The sequence below is a fragment of the Rhodamnia argentea genome, chromosome 11 (genome assembly GCF_020921035.1).
Source record: "Rhodamnia argentea isolate NSW1041297 chromosome 11, ASM2092103v1, whole genome shotgun sequence".
NCBI classification, from domain to species: Eukaryota; Viridiplantae; Streptophyta; class Magnoliopsida; order Myrtales; family Myrtaceae; genus Rhodamnia; species Rhodamnia argentea.
Window position 1 is genome coordinate 4,847,933 of NC_063160.1, and position 22,226 is coordinate 4,870,158.

Sequence of the window (22,226 nt, forward strand, 5' to 3'; positions counted from 1 at the left end):
GGAAAATGAGCGAACAAGCGAGGCGACGGGGCAGACAAATAACTCGAGTCGTGCACCACGATATGATGACGCGCCTCCACTCCGAGGAAAGCGAGTGAATGAGCGAGGCAACGGGACTGCGGAGCGACGAGGCGGCATCTCGGAGTATTAAATAGTCGACGCCGCCTCGTCGCTCGATGGCCCCTTCGCCTCGCTCATTTGGAGGTGGGAGGCGGAGCCAACGTAGTGAGTTGGGAGGCGGAGCAACGTCGACAGCATTCATCCTGTGCCAATCTCTATTTTTTTGCCGTTTGAGTTTTTAGACTATTATCTCTGAGATAAATTCTCGATATATAAGTATTTCACCCATTGTTAATTCGCGTGAATATTACAGAACATGGAATTATATACGAATTTCATTAAAGTTTTATTCATTCCGGAAAACAAATTGAATAATATAAAAATGATTACAAGAAAACAAAAGAAAGAAATTAAAAAAAATGATTAAAGAAAAATAAAAAAAAATTGAAAAAGAAAATCAACTGCCTCTCGGCATTTTGAATGCCGAGCGACGTCTAAAAACGGTAATGTTTTTATTTTTAACCTATTTTGGTAAAAAAAATATTTTTATACTAAATTGGAAAAAAGCCCGCCACTTTCCTTGTTATAGTCAACATGCTCACGCTCATGGCCTCTACAACCCGCATCGCTCTCTCTCGCTCTGTCCACCATCATCGTCATCATCTTCGTCGATAGGCGAGACACCATTCTCTATATAAAAAATCGTTCCCTTGCCGACTCTGGTCCTCCTCCTTCTCCTTCTGCCTCCAGAGCCCCCGGAGATCCACCTCTCTCTCCCTCTCCACCACCTGTTCCTCCGTCCCCACTCGGCCGATCGCCCCCGAGCTCCACCTATGGCCAACGTAGCCGACGACAGCAATCCCCTCTTGCAGGACTTCGAGTTCCCACCTTTTAACGCTGTCGAGGCCAAGCACGTCCGTTCTGGGATTCTGACTATCTTGAACGGGCTGGTATGAATGATTTTTTGTCTCCATCTTTTGATCGTTGTTTGTTGATATTGTTGTTTGAGGTCTTGGCGTTTGTAATGTGTTTGTGGATATGCCATAGGAGAGTGATCTGGAGGAATTGGAGAGGACGGTGCACCCGTCATGGCCAAAGCTTGTGGAGCCATTGGAGAAGATTATGGATAAATTGACTGTGGCCTGGGGAATGATCAATCATCTCAAGGCCGTTAAGGATACAGCTGAGTTGCGTGCTGCGATAGAGGAAGTCCAGGTAATTGCTTTTGGTTGGAGTTGGTTCATTTGGGATGAGCATCTCTGAAATGGTTCTTGAAATGATTTATTTAGTGATGAAAAGGAGTGAAGATAGGAGACTCAAGTCTGTTCTGGAGTTAGAGATGTTTGTTGTTGCTTTTAGATAAGTATCTGTTTGACCCTAGCATGCCATGTGCCTGGTCTATTCGTCTTTATCCATTTAGCTTTTGTGGTTGGTCTATTCGTCTTTATCCATTTAGCTTTTGTGGTTGTCCATGTCTTGAATGTTGATGCTTACGTTGGCTTAGTCTTGCAATGCAGGCAGAGAAGGTTAAGTTTCAGCTTAGACTTGGGCAAAGTAAACCTGTTTACAATGCTTTTAAAGCTCTTCAGGGGTCAGCTGATTGGAACATGCTGAGCGATGCTCAAAAACGTGTAGTTGAAAGTGAGTAAAACATTTTGCCCTTTGATCACCTTTTCTGCTTATTTTGGATAGTTGGATGACATAGTGTCTTAAGTTTTATTTTTGTTAGTGTCCTTTCGTTTATCTCATAGTTGTATTCACTTTTTTAGTTGCAAAACAAGGGTATCACTACATAGGATGCGTACATAGTGTAGCGCTTATACTTTCTAGAGATTGGCTGACATTTGGGTTTGAAATTATATTGTTGCAGACCAAATAAAGAAAGCAGTTCTGAATGGGGTTGCCCTGGAAGATGGTAAAAGAGAAGAATTTAACCAAATTGAACAGGTGTGATGGGTTTTATGAATACGTCAAATAAATTGCAATCTATGAGTTGGTGGCAGTGATAAGGCAAAGCGTCTTTTGGTGCAGTGTATGTCATGTATTATTTGCTTGCGTATGAGCATGGATGTACACACACAGAGCATGGATTTCACAAAGTTTATCCTACATCTAGTCATTGAAGACACACTATGTTTGTGTATAAAACTTGGCTTGTTTCCTGCACTTCCAATCTCACATTTATACACAAAATTTCAAAGTGAACCCCACGTCTTGTTGATGAAGACATACTATAGTGGTGCATAAAATATTTACAGTCAGTAGAGAGTACTTGAAGTACCAAGGGAAGGGTTGAAAAAATTAACTCGAATGCCAAAAACAACTGTTAGAAGGACGAGTTTAGAATGACGAGTCATTCAAATTATTTTAGAGAAAAGTTTAATGTCAAAAGATGCTGAGATAAGAGGAAGATGTATAAACTTCCTGACCAGGGAGAAAAGTGATAGCATTGAAGCTTTTGTTAAGAAAGCAAGGACATATAGATTATTGAGAAGAGACAGGTTAGAGGTTCATGGTCAGTCAATGTGAGGTTGAAATAATCTACCTGTGGCTAACTTGTGTGTTCTTTATTTAACATGCGAGCACCGAAAATGCCTCATGTAGGCGATTTTCCAGGCTATAAGTGGTGGGACGAAAAGTCCCATGGTTGCGAGCCCGATTAATTGAGTACTTGAAGAGGAATTCCAATGAATGATTACTCAAAACAAGTAAATTCTTCAGGCATCACACCCAAAGCTTCCTAAGTCTTATATCTAGGGTTTCTTAAGCATCATGCAATCCCAAAACAGTCTTTACCATTTTTTTGTAACAGGGAGGTAATTCATAAAAAGGCACCACAGATATGCAGAACCCTTTGCAAAATCAAGTACAGGAGGAGTCTAGTCGGTCTGGAAATGTATTTACATCAAGACTCAAACTGTGTGCATACCAAAAATCCAAAGTAAAAAGCAAAGATTCCCTAATTTTCTAAAATGACTGTCTATGTTCTAAACATTCTCCTGTTTCTTTCCCTCGAAATCAGCCAAAAAGTTGCTAGAAGGATCAACTGAATCTTCTTTCTCTTTTCTTTGCTAATGCATGTACCCCTCCAAGCTCTTAGGGTCAACTTACAGAGTATTTACACCGACCCACTGAATGCCCTCGATGGACGAAACCTAATTCCAAAGCATTCTTGACCAACCATAGTCGAGCAATAAATAGCTTAACTAATTAAACTTGAAGAGTTCTTCTAGGACTCTCATTTGAGTTGGCAAGTCCATCTTTGCCAATGTATTAACATTGACGCTTGAACAACTATCAGCGTGCTTGATTTTGTTGGCTGTATGAACATGTGCAATGACTTCTCATTATATTTTCTTATCATTGCTGTCCTTGGATAAGTTGCCTTAAATTTATTTCCTTAGAAACTAAAAGTTGGTGTGACTTGTGAGATTGAACAGCACATAATGTGTGAGATGATGAAGATGCTTTTACAATATTTGTGGGAATGATTTGTCAGATATTTGCTCTTTCTACATTCTAGCGTTTTAACTGTCATTTTGGAAATCTGATGCTGATTTTATCACATAAGCCTTGTAGTGGCATTGACCCGTGTTAAGATTACTCTTTATGTTATGGGCAAGAAAGTAGTTATGTAGGTTATTTTATTATATTTCGGACATCTGATGCTGATTTCATCAAATAAGTCTAGCAGTGGCTTTGATTGTGTTAAGACTACTCTTTATGTGCAAGAAAGTAGTATTTAGATTCTTTATTATATACTTCAATTGCCCAACCTCTGCCTTTTGATTAATTAGTTGATTACAGGAACTTGAAAAATTATCCAAAAAGTTTGATGAGAATGTGTTGGATGCCACAAAGAAATTTGAAAAATTGATTACTGATAAGAAGGATATTGAAGGATTGCCTGCTACAGCTGTTGGTTTGGCTGCACAAACAGCGGTGTCTAAGGTAATACATAATAGCTTCCATTTTTTTGTCACTCTTTTTTTTTTTTTCCAGCATTCTTCATCCTTTTCTCGTTCTTTGTCATATTCAAGGGGCATGAAAATGCAACTCCAGAAGATGGGCCGTGGGTGATCACTCTTGATGGTCCAAGTGTTATGTCTCTCTTGAAACATGCTCGAAATAGAGCTTTACGCGAGGAAATCTACCGTGCTTATGTTACTCAGGCCTCCAGTGGAGATATAGACAACACTTTAATTATTGACCAAACCTTGAAGCTTAGATTGGAAAAAGCTAAGCTTCTAGGTTATAATAATTATGCTGAGGTACTGGTTTTTAAGGCTATTTATGAGATTTTTCTAGTTTAAATTACATCTGTTTAGTTATTCCCAGTGTGAAGTTTGATTGAACAAGTTAGACAATTTTTTTTTGTCACCTTTCGGATGACATCTTTCAAATTATTCACTACTTGTAAACCAACCCCAATTGTTTTTGGCTGTTGTTATTATTTTATTATTTACAAGAGAAAAGAGGAAAGTTTACGGCAGAAAAAAGTGGTCATTGGTAGATTGTAAGCAATTATTGAAATATTTTCACTTTGATTCTAAAGTTCGTTCAAGTGTGCAATTTTCCAGAATTGCATTTTGATGCGTAATCCAATGCAAACTACTACTGCATTCTTGTTTATGTAATGTCTCTGAAACAATTTCTTAAGTATGCTTCTGAATTCTTTTCTCCATTCTGCTTGAATAATCCTGGGGGAAATATATTTGCATGGGTCAACAATTCTTTGATATCGCTTTATCATCACTTATTGATGCAAAATTCTCATCAGGTTAGCATGGCCATGAAAATGGCTACTGTTGATAAAGCGGAAGAGCTCCTAGAGAAACTTAGGAGTGCTTCATGGGAAGCTGCAGTTCAAGGTATGCTCTAAAAATTTTGTCGGTGTATAAACTTTTAATAACTGATGCTGCACTTTTGTGTTCTCTTGTGATAAATATTCATGGTAATTCTTTCTGCTACTTAAAATGTGCATGTTATACCTGTATTTCAAGCTTCAAAGCACTACACTTTGCATCATATGTGTTCTCTTGCATATATCCATAAGAAGAGTGTATTACTAAGTCTCTCTCTCTCTCTCTCTCTCTCTCTCTTCATGATGTCATCCTCAATTTCTGTCTTTCAAGTTGTACATATCCAATTGCCACTCAATGTTTGGTTTAGCTAGCCATCTGCTCACTAGGTCCACTTTTCACTGGCACAAAGTGATCGAGCCAACTCAAGGAAACCTAGCCTTAGTAAAGTGATGGGGAAAACTAGGAGCACATCTAGAATATGCAAGAACAATAAAAAAAATGTAACAATCTCATTTCATACAAATCTGAATGCTCAAATGATGTTGATGAGGTGATGAGGGTTGTGGAGTGGATTAATAAGTTGGAGGTGATACTGGATCATGTGGTCATCATTGGACATGCCGCATAGGGATGTATGGCTGGTGAGAAAGGCATTGGAACGAGGAAGAGGATGGGGCCAAGGAAAAAGAGGGAAGAAATTTGGGGTGGGGTGGGTTTGTTTGGGGGGGGCGGTTTAAGACTTCAATTCAATTTGATGATATCGACGGAAAATATTAGGATGATTTTACCGATGTTCTTTTTACTTTCAACTCAACATCCTTGTCTTGCATCCATATCTTGATACAGATTGCCTTCATTATTCAGACATGGAGGACCTAAAAAATTTTGCCAAGAGTCAAGGGGCAAAAGAATCTGACGATTTGAGCCATTGGGACATTAACTTCTGGAGTGAGAGACTGCGTGAATCAAAATATGACATCAATGAGGTTAAAGCTCTCTCTTTGGATTTTTCGAAAAGATAAAAAGAAACAACTTTGCTGACATTTCCTGACCCTGATTTATGCATGTGAATGTGAACATGTAGCCTCATAACTTTTTGCAATTTCTAGGAAGAACTGCGCCCATATTTCTCATTGCCAAAAGTAATGGAGGGCCTTTTCAACCTTGCAAGGACACTTTTTGGAATCGAGATTGAGGCTGCTGATGGACTAGCACCGGTAAATAAGTCAAATGCTTTGTTTCTGCCTTTCATGTGCTGTTAGCACATGTATTCTGATAAAATGCTTATTATCCTCCAGGTCTGGAACAGTGATGTCAGATTCTACTGTGTAAAGGATTCTTCAGGAAATCCAACTGCATACTTCTATTTTGATCCCTATTCTCGACCATCTGAGAAAAGGGGAGGTGCATGGGTGGATGAGGTTGTTGCTCGAAGCCGTGTGCTGTCTCGAGATGGTGTAAGTGCAAGATTACCGATTGCTCACATGGTGTGCAATCAAACACCACCTGTGGGGACCAAGCCAAGCCTTATGACATTCCGAGAGGTAAATTTCCAACTCCTTTCCTCAGTTTAATGACCTTTTTTTTTTTGAGTCTGAAGTACTTTAAAGATGGAGGGTAGCTAGTGTAGCCACAAGCTAATGCAAGCCGGTCATAATGAAATATTGCCATCAGAAACAAGGGTTGTAGAAAGGGTTGTTTAGTTTGGTCTTCACGAATCTTAATTTAATGATTGGATTTTGGTGACCTGCTCATAGTTTAAATAGGGCCTAAAGTTATGCTATTATAAAGACATCTCTGTGAAGATATCTATTACACTGTCAGGAGCGGGAGTGATGGAAGAATCAATATGTAGGTCAAATAACACTTGTCAGTATGAGAAGATTGGTCTCTGCGAGAAGATTAATGAAGTAACTGCCAAGCAATTTTGTGCTTGAGAATTTCTGATGCCAACCTATTCTTTGATGTGATTTCGTGAATCCTGGTAATGCTAATATTTTTCTATGTGTAATGCCTAAAGATGCATGCTTCTCTCCTCTAATATCTGCATCTCAAGATGGGTCTATCATCCAATTTTCAGTATTCCCTGTTCCCATTCTAAAATATTCTGATGAACACCTAATACTTATAGAATCGTCAGTATTGACCATGAAGGTTTTGAATGAGTGAGCCATTCTTGTGCCACAAGAATTTGACTCTTTGGAAAATATGATCAGAATCTCTTAGATGAATGATGAGATTTGTGACATTGTGCTTGCTATAGCAGTTTGGCGTTCATGAAATATCTTAATCCTCTTAGTGTTATCTGCTAGTTAAACATTTGTGGTAAAATATTTACTGTTGAAATTGGCAGGTTGAAATCGTTTTTCATGAATTTGGTCATGCACTTCAACACATGCTAACCAAACAGGACGAAGGCTTTGTTGCTGGTAATAGAGGAATAGAGAGGGATGCTGTGGAACTGCCCTCTCAATTTATGGAGAACTGGTGTTACCACAGGTAATTTTGTATGAAGTATCTACTTATAGAGATTTAGATCACATTGATCTGCCAACATAGTTGCATAAAGTTGCTCTTCACAAATGAAAATGGTAATGCATATACTGCCGATAACAATAGATGATTTCATCATGGAGCATAATGTGACGTTTGTGTCGTATTGCCTTTGTACTGTCTCTGGATCTAATAGTGAGGAAGTGAGAATATTGGCTTCTTGGTATTTGGCAAATGATAGGTCCCTGTTTTAGACGTTATATAGTACAGATAACAAAAAAGAAATACTATGAGAAATTGAGTTTTATGTATTCATGTTCACAACTTGGGCATGGATAGTTACGCCAAGTATCTTTAAATATGAAAAATAATTTCTTGGGAGATATATTGGGTTCATATATACCTTGACAATGTTATTTTCAACTGGATTTTTTGCTGTTCCTATTTCATGTTCCTATTTTTTAAAGCTTAGCTAATCGTGAGTTTATAAGAATAGGTAGTAAGGAAACACTCATTATGATCGTGTACATATTGTTAAGTCCACATCGGGACAGATTATGTAGGTTTCAACATCAACATCAATATCAATATCAACACCACCTATATCCCAAACTAGTTGAGGTCGGCGGTCGATGAACCCAAAAATAAATAAAATGAAAGCAAGATCCATTGAGGGAAAGAAATAATTATCTAAAAATAAATATATAAAAATAAAAAATATATATATAGGGAAAAAAGACTAGAAAGGATAGTCTGAAATATAGGAATTTTGCCCTTCACAATTATAATTCCTTTCCTCTACTCCGTCCTAAGGCAGACCGTACGCTAATCTATTTCCCACTCCATTAAATCTTGTTTTACTACTTTCCCTTAGGTAAGTTTCGGCCGACCTCTTCCTTTCTTCATGCCATGCCCTCGGTAACAAACTTCTGTTCTTACAGAGCATCTAGGGGTCTTTGAAGAATATGCCTAAACCATCTCAATCTATGTTCTCTCATCTTATCCGCCACCGGTATTACTTCAACTTTTCTTCGAATATATTCATTTCTTAATTTCTTATCTTATCCATTCTTGTATGACCACACACCTACCTTAACATCCTCATTTCTGCTACTCCCATTTTATGCTCATGTTGCCTATGTGCTGGCCAATATTCAGCTCCATATAGCATTGAAGGTCTTACTACTGTTCTATAAAATTTTCCTTTTAATCTAAGAGGGATTTTGCGATCTCACAAGAACCCTGAAGCACTGCGCCATTTCATCTAACCTGCTCCGATTCTATGGCTTACATCATCATCAATCTCTACCCCCTTTTGCAATATTGATCCTAGATATCTAAAAGCATCTTTCTTGGGTACCTCCTGTTCGAGCATACTCACGGATTCGTGATCTTCTCCTCGTGCCGTGTTGAACTCACACTTCATGTATTCGGTCTTACTTCGACTTAATGTAAATCCTTTGGACTCCAATGTGCTTCTCCATAGTTCTAATTTAGCACCAACCCCAGCCCTGGTCTCATCAATAAGCACAATATCATCTGCAAATAATATACACCACGACACCTCATCTTGGATATCTTTTGTTAACTCATCCATGACTAGGGCAAAAAGATAAGGATTCAAAGCAGAGCCTTGGTGTAAGCCTACTGTGATTGGGAAATAACTTGATGTGCCATTACAAGCCTTCACACATGTAGTAACACCATCATACATATCCTTGATTGCTTCTACATACTTTGAAGGTACTTTTTTCTTCTCAAGAACCAATCACGGAACCTTTCTTGGAACCCTATAATATGTCTTCTCAAGATCAATAAACACCATATGTAGCTCCTTCTTCTTTTCTCGATATCTCTCCATCAACTGTCGTACCAAGAAGATAGCCTTCATGGTAGATCTTCCTGGCATAAATCCAAATTGATTTACAGAGACCTTGGTCTCTACTCTCAAGCGATGCTCAAGGACTCTCTCCCACAACTTCATTGTATGGCTCATAAACTTAATGTCTCTATAGTTGGAACAATTCTGGATATCCCCCTTGTTCTTGTAGATAAGCACAAGCATACTCTTCCTCCATTCATCAAGCATCTTATTAGTATGGAGAACCTTGTTAAACAGGTTAGTCAACCAACTTATTGCTACTTCCCCTAAGCACCTCCACACTTCAATAGGGACACCATCGGGGTCCCAAGGCTTTACTAGTTTTCATTTTCTTTAATGCCTCCTTAACTTCATGCGCTCTAATTCTACACACAAACCTTCTGTTTAACTCATCAATAGCGTCCTCCAAGACTACCTCCCTTCTATTGCTCTTGCCATTAAAAAGCTTGCTAAAATAGCTCATCCACCTTTCCTTAACTTTTGCATCTCTTACCAAAAGTTTTTTATTTTCATCCTTGATGCATCTAATCTGTGTCAAGTCCTTGCTTTTCTTATCCCTTATCTTTGCAAGCCTATAGATACCTTTTTCTCCCTCTTTGGTCCCATGTTTTTTGTACATCTCGTAGAAAACCTTGCCTCTAGCCTCTCGCACAGCTTTCTTGGCATTTTTTCTCGCCAACCTAAACTTTTGCCAATTCTCTTCATTAGGGCATTTACGCAAACATCCGAAACACTCCTTCTATTTAATTGCCTCCTGCACCTCTCATTCCACCACCAAGTTTCCTTTGTTTGATGTCCGTTCCCTTTATTTTCCCCTAACACTTCTCTTGCCACTCTTTTAATGCAGTTAGACATCTCGTTCCCCATCATATTTATATCACCCTCTAGTTGCCACAGTCCTTCGTGAAGCATTCTTTCCTTGAAAACTATTCGTTTTGCCTCATCTAACTTCCACCATCTTATACGTATTATGTAGGTTTCAAGCGTAAAAATGTAATAATTAAAATATAGAAACAGTACATCCATTTATTCAGTATTTAAAGTTGCACGGGGTCTTAAAGACTAGATATCGTCACTTTTTTTTCGTTGAAGTTAAAACTCTTTTCTCTTATCATTGATGTTATCCTTTTTTTTGCTGCGCTTCAAAAGTTACCTCAGTTAGGTAATTCAATCCTCACTGTCATGTGTCCCAACGGATATCAACAAGTGGCGTTAGTGCTGTATATCCTCCTTTTATAAGTGTCGGAATCTTCTTATCCATAATGTTAGGAAATAAACTTTTACTTTCTTATTATTTTTCTATTTTTGTGAACACCATACACATTGAGTTTAACAAAGAAATTAACCAAATGAACATGTTTGACTTGATGTTTTGCATATTAAAAACATTGAAAAGAAAACTAATTACCATCCGCATTTGTATTTGACACAATAAAAGTGCTCTCTCTCTCTCTCTCTCTCCCTCTGTTTTGCTAACGCTTTGTTTGAGTTTATATATGTCAGTAACCCAGGGAGACATTTATTACCGTTGATTTGCAGGGATACCTTGATGGGAATCGCAAAGCACTATGAAACTGGTGAGAGTCTCCCTGAAGATGTATATAGAAAGCTCCTCGCAGCCAGGACTTTTCGTGCAGGCTCCTTAAGCCTTCGCCAGGTTACTTCTTATTAAAGAAAACTTGTTTTGCTTTGTTTTTTTGTTCTTGATGTACATGCCCTGTTAACGTTTTCTTTTAGTTCGCCTATGACTATCTTGTCCACAAGAAAGTTGTATTATTTGTTGTAGAAGCAATTTCTCCCAAAATTTTCTAGTTTTTGCTGTTGTTTACTCGGGCTGACTGGTAATTATATGGGACAGTTCTTTATTCATTTAATATAATAACTGAATTTCCTCTTGGTGGTGCAGAAGGACGTCTATATGAGCTGACAAGTAGATAATAATAAGTCCATGAGAGCCTATAGAGAAACTGCTGCCTATCCTATTATACCACCTGTAAAATGTTTATGTCATCTGGTTCTTCCCTTTCCAATCTAACTGACTTTGTCTTTTCCCTTTCTACATCTTTTACTTGGTTTGGTATCCACGGTTTCTTAGGCATGACAAACACCAGACCAAAGCAATTGTAGAATAAGTCAAGCCAAGTTCTTCAGCTTTTGTTTGGTTAAGAAGCAACTGGAGATGATTCCCCATTTCATCAGCTTCTTACTTCTGTGACACCTTTTGAGGCTAGGTCAGTTTCAAAAAGCTTCCAAAGAGAAGAAGTATTCTAGCAGGCATTTCCCTGTCCGTGAGGGATTGTCTCACCTGTACTATGTCCTGGTTGTGCTGCACTTATTTGAGCTGAATGCTACACCTCTTGTTTATTGGGGTTCCACCTTTGTCTATGCTGCTTGTGGTCAAAAGTACACAAGTTTGAAATGATAAAACAAAAAGGAGTGCACTCCATATTTCACCAGTTCATGTCCATATGACAGTGAGGGAGCGTAAAGTTTACTAGTTCGTTTAACCTTAGTGCAAGCATGGTTTAAATCTTGCTGTTTAGATGTACATACTTCGAAATGATGCAAATCAAATTATTTTGGTAGAGGAGATCATTGCTTATTGATAGAATTAACATTACCAAAGTAAAATCATATATTTGGGAAATCGGAAATTGCATATGCTAAAAAAATTGCTCTGTTATGGAAGCATACCAATGTAGGACTTGGTTATTACTTACTTTTATTGTCTGTGGAGCTTCTCAGATAAGACTCGCAAGTGTAGATCTGCAGCTTCATACAAAATATGTTCCTGGGGGGCCAGAATCTGTATGTGATGTGGATCGAAGGGTTTGTGAAAAAACCCAGGTGATCCCTCCACTTCCTGAGGATCGATTCCTTTGTAGTTTCATCCATGTATTTGCAGGTTCGTCTTCCTACCTGTCAAAATGGTTCTTTGAGAGTATATATACCTTGTGGGATACACGTTTATCTTACACGGTGGGGAATCTATTGCTTTTCACTTGTATTCAGGTGGACATGCAGCTGGTTATTACAGTTACAAGGTATAGGATATCCTTTTCTGTTGGTTATGCCAAATTTTGTTCAGTTCCTTTATAGTTAGTTTCTAATAGATGATGAAACACTTTACCCGAACATAATACACTGCTTTTCTATGTTCAGCTCTGAGTACTGGTTTATCCATATTCTTGCTTGAGAATAATTTATTCCATAACGTGTGTGGTTCTAATCGTGAATACATTTGTTTCAGTGGGCAGAGGTGCTATCTGCAGATGCTTTCTCCGCATTTGAGGATGCAGGTTTAAATGACAGCAAGGTATGTCAGAGAAGATGTGGACATATTTTGAATAAAAACAATGCTGCTAAAGAGTACCTTGATAGCTTGGTAGTAATAAACATGCTACATTGCTGTTTTTTCCCCGTATGGACTAGTGGTGAGTAATCCTGGAATGTCTTGGCAAAGAATGGAAGTCTGGCCGAACCTGATTGGTTTGCATACCTGTATGCTTAATTACTTATGTCCGTCGCTCTCTAATGACTATACACGTCAGGCAGACCTCAGACCTGTGAGATTGCATACTTGACCTCTTTGGAGTACTTCAGCACAACAATGCCTTACAGTTCTTTCCATGAATGGATAGGCCCAAATCATTTCATGTCCTATCAGCGTCAATGCGTGGCTTGTTTCCATTCTTCAGCTCTAATGGCAAGGCAATGTGATTCATTTTTATGCATTACCATGTCCTTGTCACTGTTGAAGTTTAGCAAAATTGATTGTTTTCCATGAGATTGAATGCTAAGAAGCTCATTCCTTGCTTTATTTGTACATGTCTTGAGTTTGAGATGGCTGTTGCATCAGCAATATCTCAAATATAGTTTCTCTGTTATGAGGGTGATTTTTGCTCGTGTTATGCGAAAGCCCCAGGGGAATAAGTGCAGCTTCATATTTCTGTGTGTTCTGGTTGATTCATTTCTTTATCTAGTGCGAGATGAAGAGCGCCAAGAACTAAACTGTTTCAGTAGGTTTTCTTCATTTTGGTTCTTTTTCCAGTTCTTAGATAGAAGATTACTAACCTGAAAATTCAGGCAGGTTTTTTTTCCCATGGTAAAACCCAGGTCTTGTACGAAGGTCCATTGGACATAGTAAGGCCTTGGCATAATATACAAAAAAAATCTTCTAGGCTGGCGTTTCAATAATCTTTTGTGCATTATTCTCTCTTCTTAGACAACCTTACATCCAATGTCATTTCATGTCATCAACAATTTTTCTGAAATCATTGCACATGGGCAGTCTTCTTGTCTTGTCTAATACTATTCAGTTATGAAGGCCCTTCTTCAATATTGGATTTATTTCTGGATTAATTGTTGATTTTTATCATGATCTGTTGAGCATGGTCGACAGGCTGTCAAAGAAACAGGGCAAAGGTTCCGAGAGACGATTCTTGCTCTTGGAGGTGGAAAAGCTCCACTACAGGTTCGGAAGTCGTGATTTTGCATTGTCTACTCATTATTCTCACAATCTAGTTAGTTTTACTTGATGTCCTCACTGTACCAAATTTCCTTTGCCCAGGTTTTCATTGAATTTCGAGGACGTGAGCCTTCACCCGACGCATTACTCAAGCATAACGGCCTTTTGCCAGTTGCAGCATAATGCTGTTCCAACGGCTACTTCCATTGTTATGGCCCAAAAGGAATGTTGGGGTCATGGACAATTTTGAAGTATTTAGTTCACCTATGGTTTCATGCCAACCACAACAATTTGACTTTGGAAACGAATTTTCAAATAAGTGGAGAGAGACAATTTTTTTGGCCTTCTCTCCTTTAATGTGCATCGGCCACTATAGCAAGGAATAAATGTGAATCAAGGGTAGACTAGACAGCTTCCCAATCTAAAGACTTCAAAATTTCTTAACCTCGTTTGGATATGTTGCAAGTCTTTGAATTTTGTGAAACCAGAAACGTTCATCTATCAGTATCTTTCTTGTGCTTGTTATAATGATTGAAACTCAGCACTATCAGCTCTCTACTTGGGATGGGAGTATTCCGCGAGTAAGATCAGCCTGTACATGAGGGTTGCATGCCTATTCTATCTTTCTAGTAGTCAGTTACAGTGGTCGCATGAAAACAATGAAAAATGATTGCAGAAAACGATGAAAAATGGTTGCAGACGGAAGGAGGCACTGAATATAATCCCGGTTGTTTGATAAAACGAGCCCAGACTTTAGCAGAGACAGGACATACTCCAAGGCTCAGTTGCACAGACAGCAAACAGTAGAAATAGGCAAGTTCCGCTCAATCAATCTAATCCTTGGTCACCAACCTATTCTCCATTTCAAACCGTGGAATATACCATTGCGTTGTTATATATAGGTGGAAACAAAAGGAAAAATAATGATAATAATGAAGTTTTAAACCTATCATAATTGTGTAAATTCAATCTTAAATATCTTTTTGTTTCAATTCAGAGTTAAATCTCTTGCATTTGTGCCAATTTAGCTCTTCCGGTCATTTCGGCCAGTGCTGACGTGATCAATTTTTAATAATATATTTTGAAGTGGACAAAGCCGGTGAGGGAGAGGTCAACCTCGCCTAGGCCACGCTTTGCCACTGTCGCTAGGCGAGCTTGACCTCACCTTACGACGGTGAGGCCAAACCTCACCTTTAACACGGTAAGGCGATCTCGCCCCTTAATGTCGCGAGGCGACTTTGCAAGGGTTGGGTGAGCAACAGCCTGGGCGAGGCTGACCTAGCCCTCGCCAATTTTGCCCTCTGGCCAATCGTCGGATTGGCGACCAATTAGAGGAAGGAGAAAGGAAGGAAAAAAGATAAAGAAAAAAAATATCATTAAAAATTGATCACGTGAGCACCGGCCGACATCAAGGACAACAAATTCCAGCTATAGTGGCTGGAAGGATTGAATTGGAAAAAATGCAAAAGATTTAGGACTAGATTGACAAAAGAAAAGATCTAGGACTGAATTTATATAATTGGAATAGGTTTGGAATTTTTTTGGTAATTTTTGTGGAAACAAACAAAGTTAACACCAAGGGACTCTCAATTGTTGACTCTTATAGCATTCTAAAAGGAGTTAGCTATTAGCAAACGGAAAAAATTTGGCCATATCACAAGTACCAACTTGAATCTTAACTAAAGCCTTTGAATCAAATGTAAGATTCTCAAAGCAGAGCAGAAGCATAAACAATTCTACTAGTGAGAGTGGTTGAGTGGAGGGCCAAGGTGATCCAATTTATCATGTCACAGTAAAAGGTAGATCATCACTAATGATACGCGGCATTATTGTTTTTAGAATTAGAGTTAGTTAGTTAGTTCACACCTTTGGGCCACTTGACGCGATCATGCAAAACTTAAACAAAGAGTAAAAATTTAGTCTTTTTTTTTTATTCTTCATTTTTGGAGAAAGACGAGGGATGGTAAAACAAAAAGCTGCACCTTCTCTCTCTTGTTCTTCTCTGTTTCTAGCCGACGAGACTCTTAAGTGGGCCAATCCCACTTGAAGCACCCTCTCCGACACCCATCAGCACGGGCCACGTATTTGGAACCTCCTGGGTATAGACTGACTTGCAATCTGCAAGAGAGTTCTAAATATTTTGTTGTGCTCTGTTCCGGTGAGGGATGCCGAGTTTACGGTTTGGGTTGATGTTTTCCGTAAAAGAGATTGTGATTAGAGTCAATTTAAGTTCACACGAACCCGGATTTGTACTAATGAAATAGTTTACAGTCAAAATGAACCCTCCACCACCTGTCCGACGAAATAGCTGGAAAATTTCATCATGAATTCATCTCATAATTGTTCAATCCGAAGTAATATTAATTGATTCTCGCGTCAGTAAGCATGAGCCTATGTGTTCTCATAATAGATGAATGTGTTCCTCTCTCTTTCTCTGTTTTTGGGTTTATTCTTTGGTGACCAATGGTGGATGCTGGCGGGAGACGATCAAGATTTGATGGTCTGCGTGATGACTTCCGGCTGTATCACCACGGGGAGAGATAGAAGCAAGTTCGAGAAGAGAGGAAAAAAGAGAGAGAAGAAGAACAAATCGAAGTCTATAGGCCTCGGGAAGTTGATTCAATTCTATTTCGCATCGCCGGGTAAAAAATCGAAGTCTTGGTTCGTCTATTCAAAGAAATTTCCGAATTAGGGCACATATTTGAGATTTAATATGTTAGCTGCGATTAATTACTTTATGCAGCGACTCACGATCATCACGTATAGATATGCGAATCCCAGATTTATAAAGTTAAAGAATTGACTAACTTGTTTCGGATCCATCGTTCTTGATGCGGAATTGCGATGATCCGATGTTCGAGAGCTTCTCTTCTATGAACCCTCTTTATCGCTGGCTTCAATGAGACGGGCCCTCGCTTATCGCTTTAGACGACTCTTTATGTAAGGTTATGCGGACATCAAGGTTTAGAGGAGGGACTTGAGCTCTATTTATAGAGATTGAAACCTATCCTCTCATTATAGGTAATATTTATCTCAGCCCACACTATCTAGCCCAATATTAGACTAAACAGGAAATTGTATGTATCTTTGCTTTATTAGACCAATTAATATTACAATAACAATTAATAAAGCCCACACAGAATATTAAAATATATTCTAACATTCTCCCACTTGAGCTATATTAATTGAAATTGTATTGTATATGTGCATCTTTATATTGGTCTAGAGATAATTCCTAATAGTCAATCCGATCCCACAAAGTCTTAAGCACCGAATCATTCCAAGAATCGCATCAAAAGACACATAGCCATCCATGGTCGTAAATGCTCTTAACTTTACCGATATGGACTTAATATGGTAGTGTGGTAAACGGATAACATCTCAAATGATAGAGAAACCTTATACTATCCTCATTGTCAATCACCATTCTCTTGCTTTATGCGTCACGAAACCTGATGTGCTACTAGAAAATATCATTATGGTTCAAATGAACCAACATATGTCTTACCTTTATAGTTAACTATACTTTATGTATAACAAGACATGTGTTTTTGGCTAAAAATAAATGTCCCAACCATCACTCAAGGTTTACACGATACCTTGCGATTTTTCCTTAGATATGTATTATATATGAAGACAACACATTCAGACATACTTTATTGAATGCAAAACAGTCATTACATATAAAAAACTATTAATAAATGTAACAGAATACAGATGTAAATCTTATTAGAGCAAAAATAAAAACGGCATCCATTGAAACAAAGCATCTCATGATGCTACTGAGCCCATCAATTAACATGTCATAATAGCATCCCATGATGCTTTTAAGTCTGTGATGCGTTGTTGACACCTACATTTTGATCATTTATCTTGCATAAAAATCTGGAGTTAAATTTTAATAATAGCTCATCATTTTCATTTAGTTTTAGTATTCATGCATTACATTTTGCATTGGACCATCGGCGGCCCAAATTTGAACTTAAATTTGCTGGGCGGGGGCATCGGCGCATTTTCGGCCAAGGCATTTCAAATGGGTGTGTTGGACTTTCTTTTAATTTTTTTTTTAATTCAGCCCAAGCAGATTTTAATTAATTATTCAAGCTCAAGATTGCACAAAAAACCCATACGCACGTAAATTCAGAGAGCCCACATATATATTCCTTATGGCTGAATATTTTATTAGAAAATAGGAAAGGAGTTGGGCAATTCAGCTAGCACATTTGCATGTCTCTTTGACCGATTATCGCACTCCAAGAGGAGATATTTATCAAATATTCAGATTTTTTAAGATACACATCCAAAAGGATATGTGAATATTGCATTCTTGCCCATCAAGCTAGGCCAATTCTCTCTATAAATGCAAGGTCCTAACAAGAGGCTTGGGGGTACTTTCATTCTAAAAATTCAGAAAATTACGAGTGACACACGTGAGAAGAAAGAAAGAGGTTGGCCATGCTCCTTCCACAAGTCGACCACCGTTCATGTTACTAATCCCGAGAAGGCTCTAGCTTGGTCGCTTGGTTTCCTCATCATCACAGCCATTGTTCCCTTCGACAACGACCAGAACCAATCGAAGGACTCCAACGACAAAGGTGAGACCATGACGATTTGCCTTGACCTGTTTGACGACCACGAGAGCTGCTGCTTGTTTTCCTCGCAACGTGGCCGGGCGCAAAGTATCTCATGCTCCTGCATACTCATCATATGTGTTCACAAAACCTGGAGCCAAGTTTGATTGGTCTTGAAGTCTCAACAGTCCAAATTTCGGAATTGTGGAGAGCCTTGGAGAGAGAAACCGAAAGCACAAGTCGGAGAGTTCGGGGAATATCACCATCTGTGACCAGTCCTTAGCCGGGTTCCGTCCACAAGTTCTTCAATCCTTTCTCTGCGCAGCTGCAAGGTGAAGAGCCTCGCCACGAAGCCATTCACGAGCAATCCGAGATTCGAGCTCCATCATCTACAAAGTCTCACCGAATCGGTCCAAAGAATTTCGGCTTGAGCTGCAATTTTTTGGCGAATTTCAAAATAGGAAAGTGCAATTTTGGCAAGATAAGGTATGTATTTTTATCTTGATATTTAAATATTGCATTTCCTATTCGAGATTATTGCATATCATACTGTATATTGGCACATCGGAATATATCCTGCAATATATCTTGTGTTTAATTTGGATAGACTATATCGTAATGCAAATATTTTGAGATTTTTGTGATAATATTGGGGTAATCCGAAAATCTTTCTGAATATACTCAAGATACCAAAATATTTCAAAATGTATCAATTAGGAATATCCTAATCCGCAACCACATACATGGAAATAAGTCTATCTATCGGGTTTTAGATGGAATTATTTCTATAGCGGGAATTTTGAATTTTTAGGTTCGATCCGTCGGGCTACGGACCGAAAGTTAATTCGAAAGAATCAGCGGTAATTATCCTTTTCACTAAAAGATTCGTAATTTAAATTTAAATTCATTCATAAAAACCCAAAATCACAACAACAAAAAATCAGAAAATTCGAAAAAATGGAACAAATAAAAATCATTCATGCCTCATTTCACGTCGGAAAATCTCAGAAAAAAGGAAAAAGATTAAGGAAGATATGGTTTCTTAAAAACCACGTCTTATCACTTTTTTAGAAAGACAGGATTTTCTAGAAGTCCTATCTCATGGATTACATTCAATAAACAAAATATTGGGAATCAATTAGGATAGACATTAAAAATGCAGAAATAGGGTTAACAAATTTTCTTAAAATTTTTTGGAAATTAATGCAAGTTAAATCCGAAAACTTTAAGATAATCTTGAACCAATTCACTCTCATTCCCTTTAATTTCGAAAATACATAAAAAATATAAAAAATAAAATAAAAAGAAAACCCAAAAATTGTACCTTTGAACTGCAAGTCATAATTCATCAAAATTGTCAAATCAAACTTTTTTCATGAAATTGGTACTGAAATGGCATTAATTGAAAAATTAATGTAACAAAGTCCCGAACTTAAGATCTCTAGTTTGCAGAAATAAAATAGTTTTCTCCCGCTATTTTATTTAGGTTTCTAATCAACATACCAAGAAATGATTAGTGGTGGCTCCACAAAGTAAAAATCTTTTGCAGAAAAATCAAATGACCCTAAGTTGCGAATTGGTAGAGCTTGGGAGAGCTCGGATTAGGTTAGTTAATTCATTTAATTAATCTAGTAATCCATTAACCTAAAATTGGAAAACTCGATTTTTATGTCGCGACAGCTTGGCGACTCCACTAGGGAATTCCTGAGATTTTTCGAAATTTAAGGAGGACTTAGGCCGAGATAATTTCATAAAAAAAAAATCTCTTGGTTTGGCAATCTTGATTGAATTTTAACCCTTAAGTGTTAAATGGTTTTGCAGAATGGGAGTTATAAAGGGAGAAGTCTATGACTAACCCTTTGTTTTGCGGGCATGGTGATGAGAATGTTGATTTTTGAACTATTGGAGCGTTGATTGATTTCAAAATGCCATGCATGCCCCTAGTATAATTGCACTACACGACATCGATTAGTGACCGAACCTAGGTCACCCAATAGTTTTAGGATGGTATTTAAGTGGTTCTTTAACCTTGGTGGTAAAGCTTCGCTAAAGGTTATCCTACTTGGATCTCGAATTATTCAAAATGACTCAAGAGCCGTTCTCATGCACGTGAGGCTATGATGCATGAGAGTTACCATTGTCGACCGAACCAAGCCTAAATGATTGGACCCAACTAGTCATGACTATGTATGCGAGGCGGCAACTAGTCATGATGAACGTGTGCGAGGCTGCGACATGTTGTTCCGTCCTTCATCTCACTTTGTTAAAAGAACTAAAATTTGAATCCACAATTCATGCGCATATCTTTGTGATTGACATTTTCTTCCCATGGGCGGTAATTTCTTGTCTGTTATCCCTTGTCATCTCATTTTATTTTGGGTCGGTCCATGGTTTAGGTTCATTTATTTGGCACGTGATTATATACGAATGGGTCGCAACGATATCCGTTTCATGCCTACTCCGAACATAGAGCTCAAGAAGCTATGGGGTCGGTTGAAGCTGGATGGTCGGCAATACGCGCTCAAACATATTGGGCTCATGTTGCCGATTCTTGACATCGATGTTCAGAGTGGGATCATGCAAGCACTTGCTCATTTTTGGTGCCTCGAGATGACCACATTTGTGTTAGGAGGTAAGTTTGAGCTCACACCCACCCTAGAAGAATACAATGTTGCCATTGGGAAATCAATTGAGTTGGATATAGTTGAACCACCTATTCGGATGGATCCCGTGGTAGTGCTTGCTGAATTTTTGAGTTTCACTAAAAAAGAAGTTGAAAAAGTCTTGAAGGGTAAGCGCCAAGCATGCCCATTATCTTTCCTCATTGAATGTTTTGAAAATAACTCTGACCTCATGAGATCTAAGATTTTTATCTTAGTATTTTTCAGACTTATCATTTTTCCATTCCGTCGGAATGCTATAGATCCCGTGATAGCCTGGATGGTAAAACAAGTTTGTCGTGGGGTCAATTTTGTAAATATTATTCTTGCTAAAACTTTTATTTCATTGACACGTTTCGTGCATTCCAAAAAAGAAAACAAGAAAGAAAAAGATAAGACTTTTCGAGCCCCAATTGACCTTTTACAAATCTTGTTTTTCTCACACCTTTCTCAATTTGAGGAAAACATGACTGTATTTGAAATGCGCATGACTGATAACCCTATTTTAAGATTTAAACAAATACAAGATCAAACTAAGAACTTGCACTATACACAGTGGGTCCATTTATTCGAGGATCCAAACTCTAAGATTTTCCTTTGGCAAGCTGTATGGTTTCGAGTGGTTGAGGTTCGATTATGCCATGGCGATCAGAAGCCCGTACCTTTGATGGGCATTTATGGAGCAACCAGCTATCGGCCTCTTCGAGTTGCACGACAATTTCGAGTTCCGCAAAATGTCCCGCCTTCACTTGGGCCTAATGAATTTCAAGTTCAGTTTGAGAAGGACGAGAACTACGGAGCTGAGCTTAGACGTCATTCCGAGACTTGGCGGGGAGTGTTCTAATCGAAGCCGATTTGGCCCGTAGATAAGCTCGCCAGAAAAATGAAGAGTCACTTTGCCACAACCCGGTATATTCGGTCTCATACTATCCCTGCTGAGATACTCCCAAAGATCCCGATCGTGACAGTGCGACAAACCCTTTAGACTCAACTCAAAATCAGTGAAGAGATGGCAATGAAGGCCCGGGAAAAGGTAGATGCTTTGGCTAAGGAGAATGCACGATTACAGCGCATCTTGAAGGCTCATTCATCTATAGAGCATGTAGCCTCTAAGAAAAGAAAGACCGTTTGATTTCTTGATTTTCTTAGAAAGAGTCATGTCTTTACTTTCATAGGTTGATTGTTTAGAATTTCATTGTCATGTTTCCAATTTCACACTTTAAAACTTCGATTCCGTAGTTTTTACATTAATAGTAATTTCATCGGTTTTCCTCAATTCTGATTTGG

At 38.4% G+C, this 22,226-nt stretch overlaps 1 protein-coding gene across 1 annotated transcript; it reads left to right on the plus strand.

Annotated features, from left to right (window-relative positions):
- Positions 1-860: 860 nt before the first annotated feature.
- LOC115732193 (organellar oligopeptidase A, chloroplastic/mitochondrial-like) lies at positions 861-13,972 on the plus strand. The gene is made up of 17 exons (XM_048272551.1): positions 861-1,010; positions 1,108-1,275; positions 1,578-1,701; positions 1,931-2,007; positions 3,868-4,011; positions 4,101-4,331; positions 4,841-4,931; positions 5,730-5,851; positions 5,975-6,082; positions 6,164-6,409; positions 7,219-7,364; positions 10,780-10,897; positions 11,986-12,145; positions 12,253-12,284; positions 12,491-12,556; positions 13,643-13,714; positions 13,811-13,972. The coding sequence occupies exons 1-17, from the start codon at positions 894-896 to the stop codon at positions 13,889-13,891; spliced, it is 2,103 nt and encodes a 700-aa protein (XP_048128508.1). The 5' UTR covers positions 861-893; the 3' UTR covers positions 13,892-13,972.
- The last annotated feature ends 8,254 nt before the right edge of the window (positions 13,973-22,226 follow it).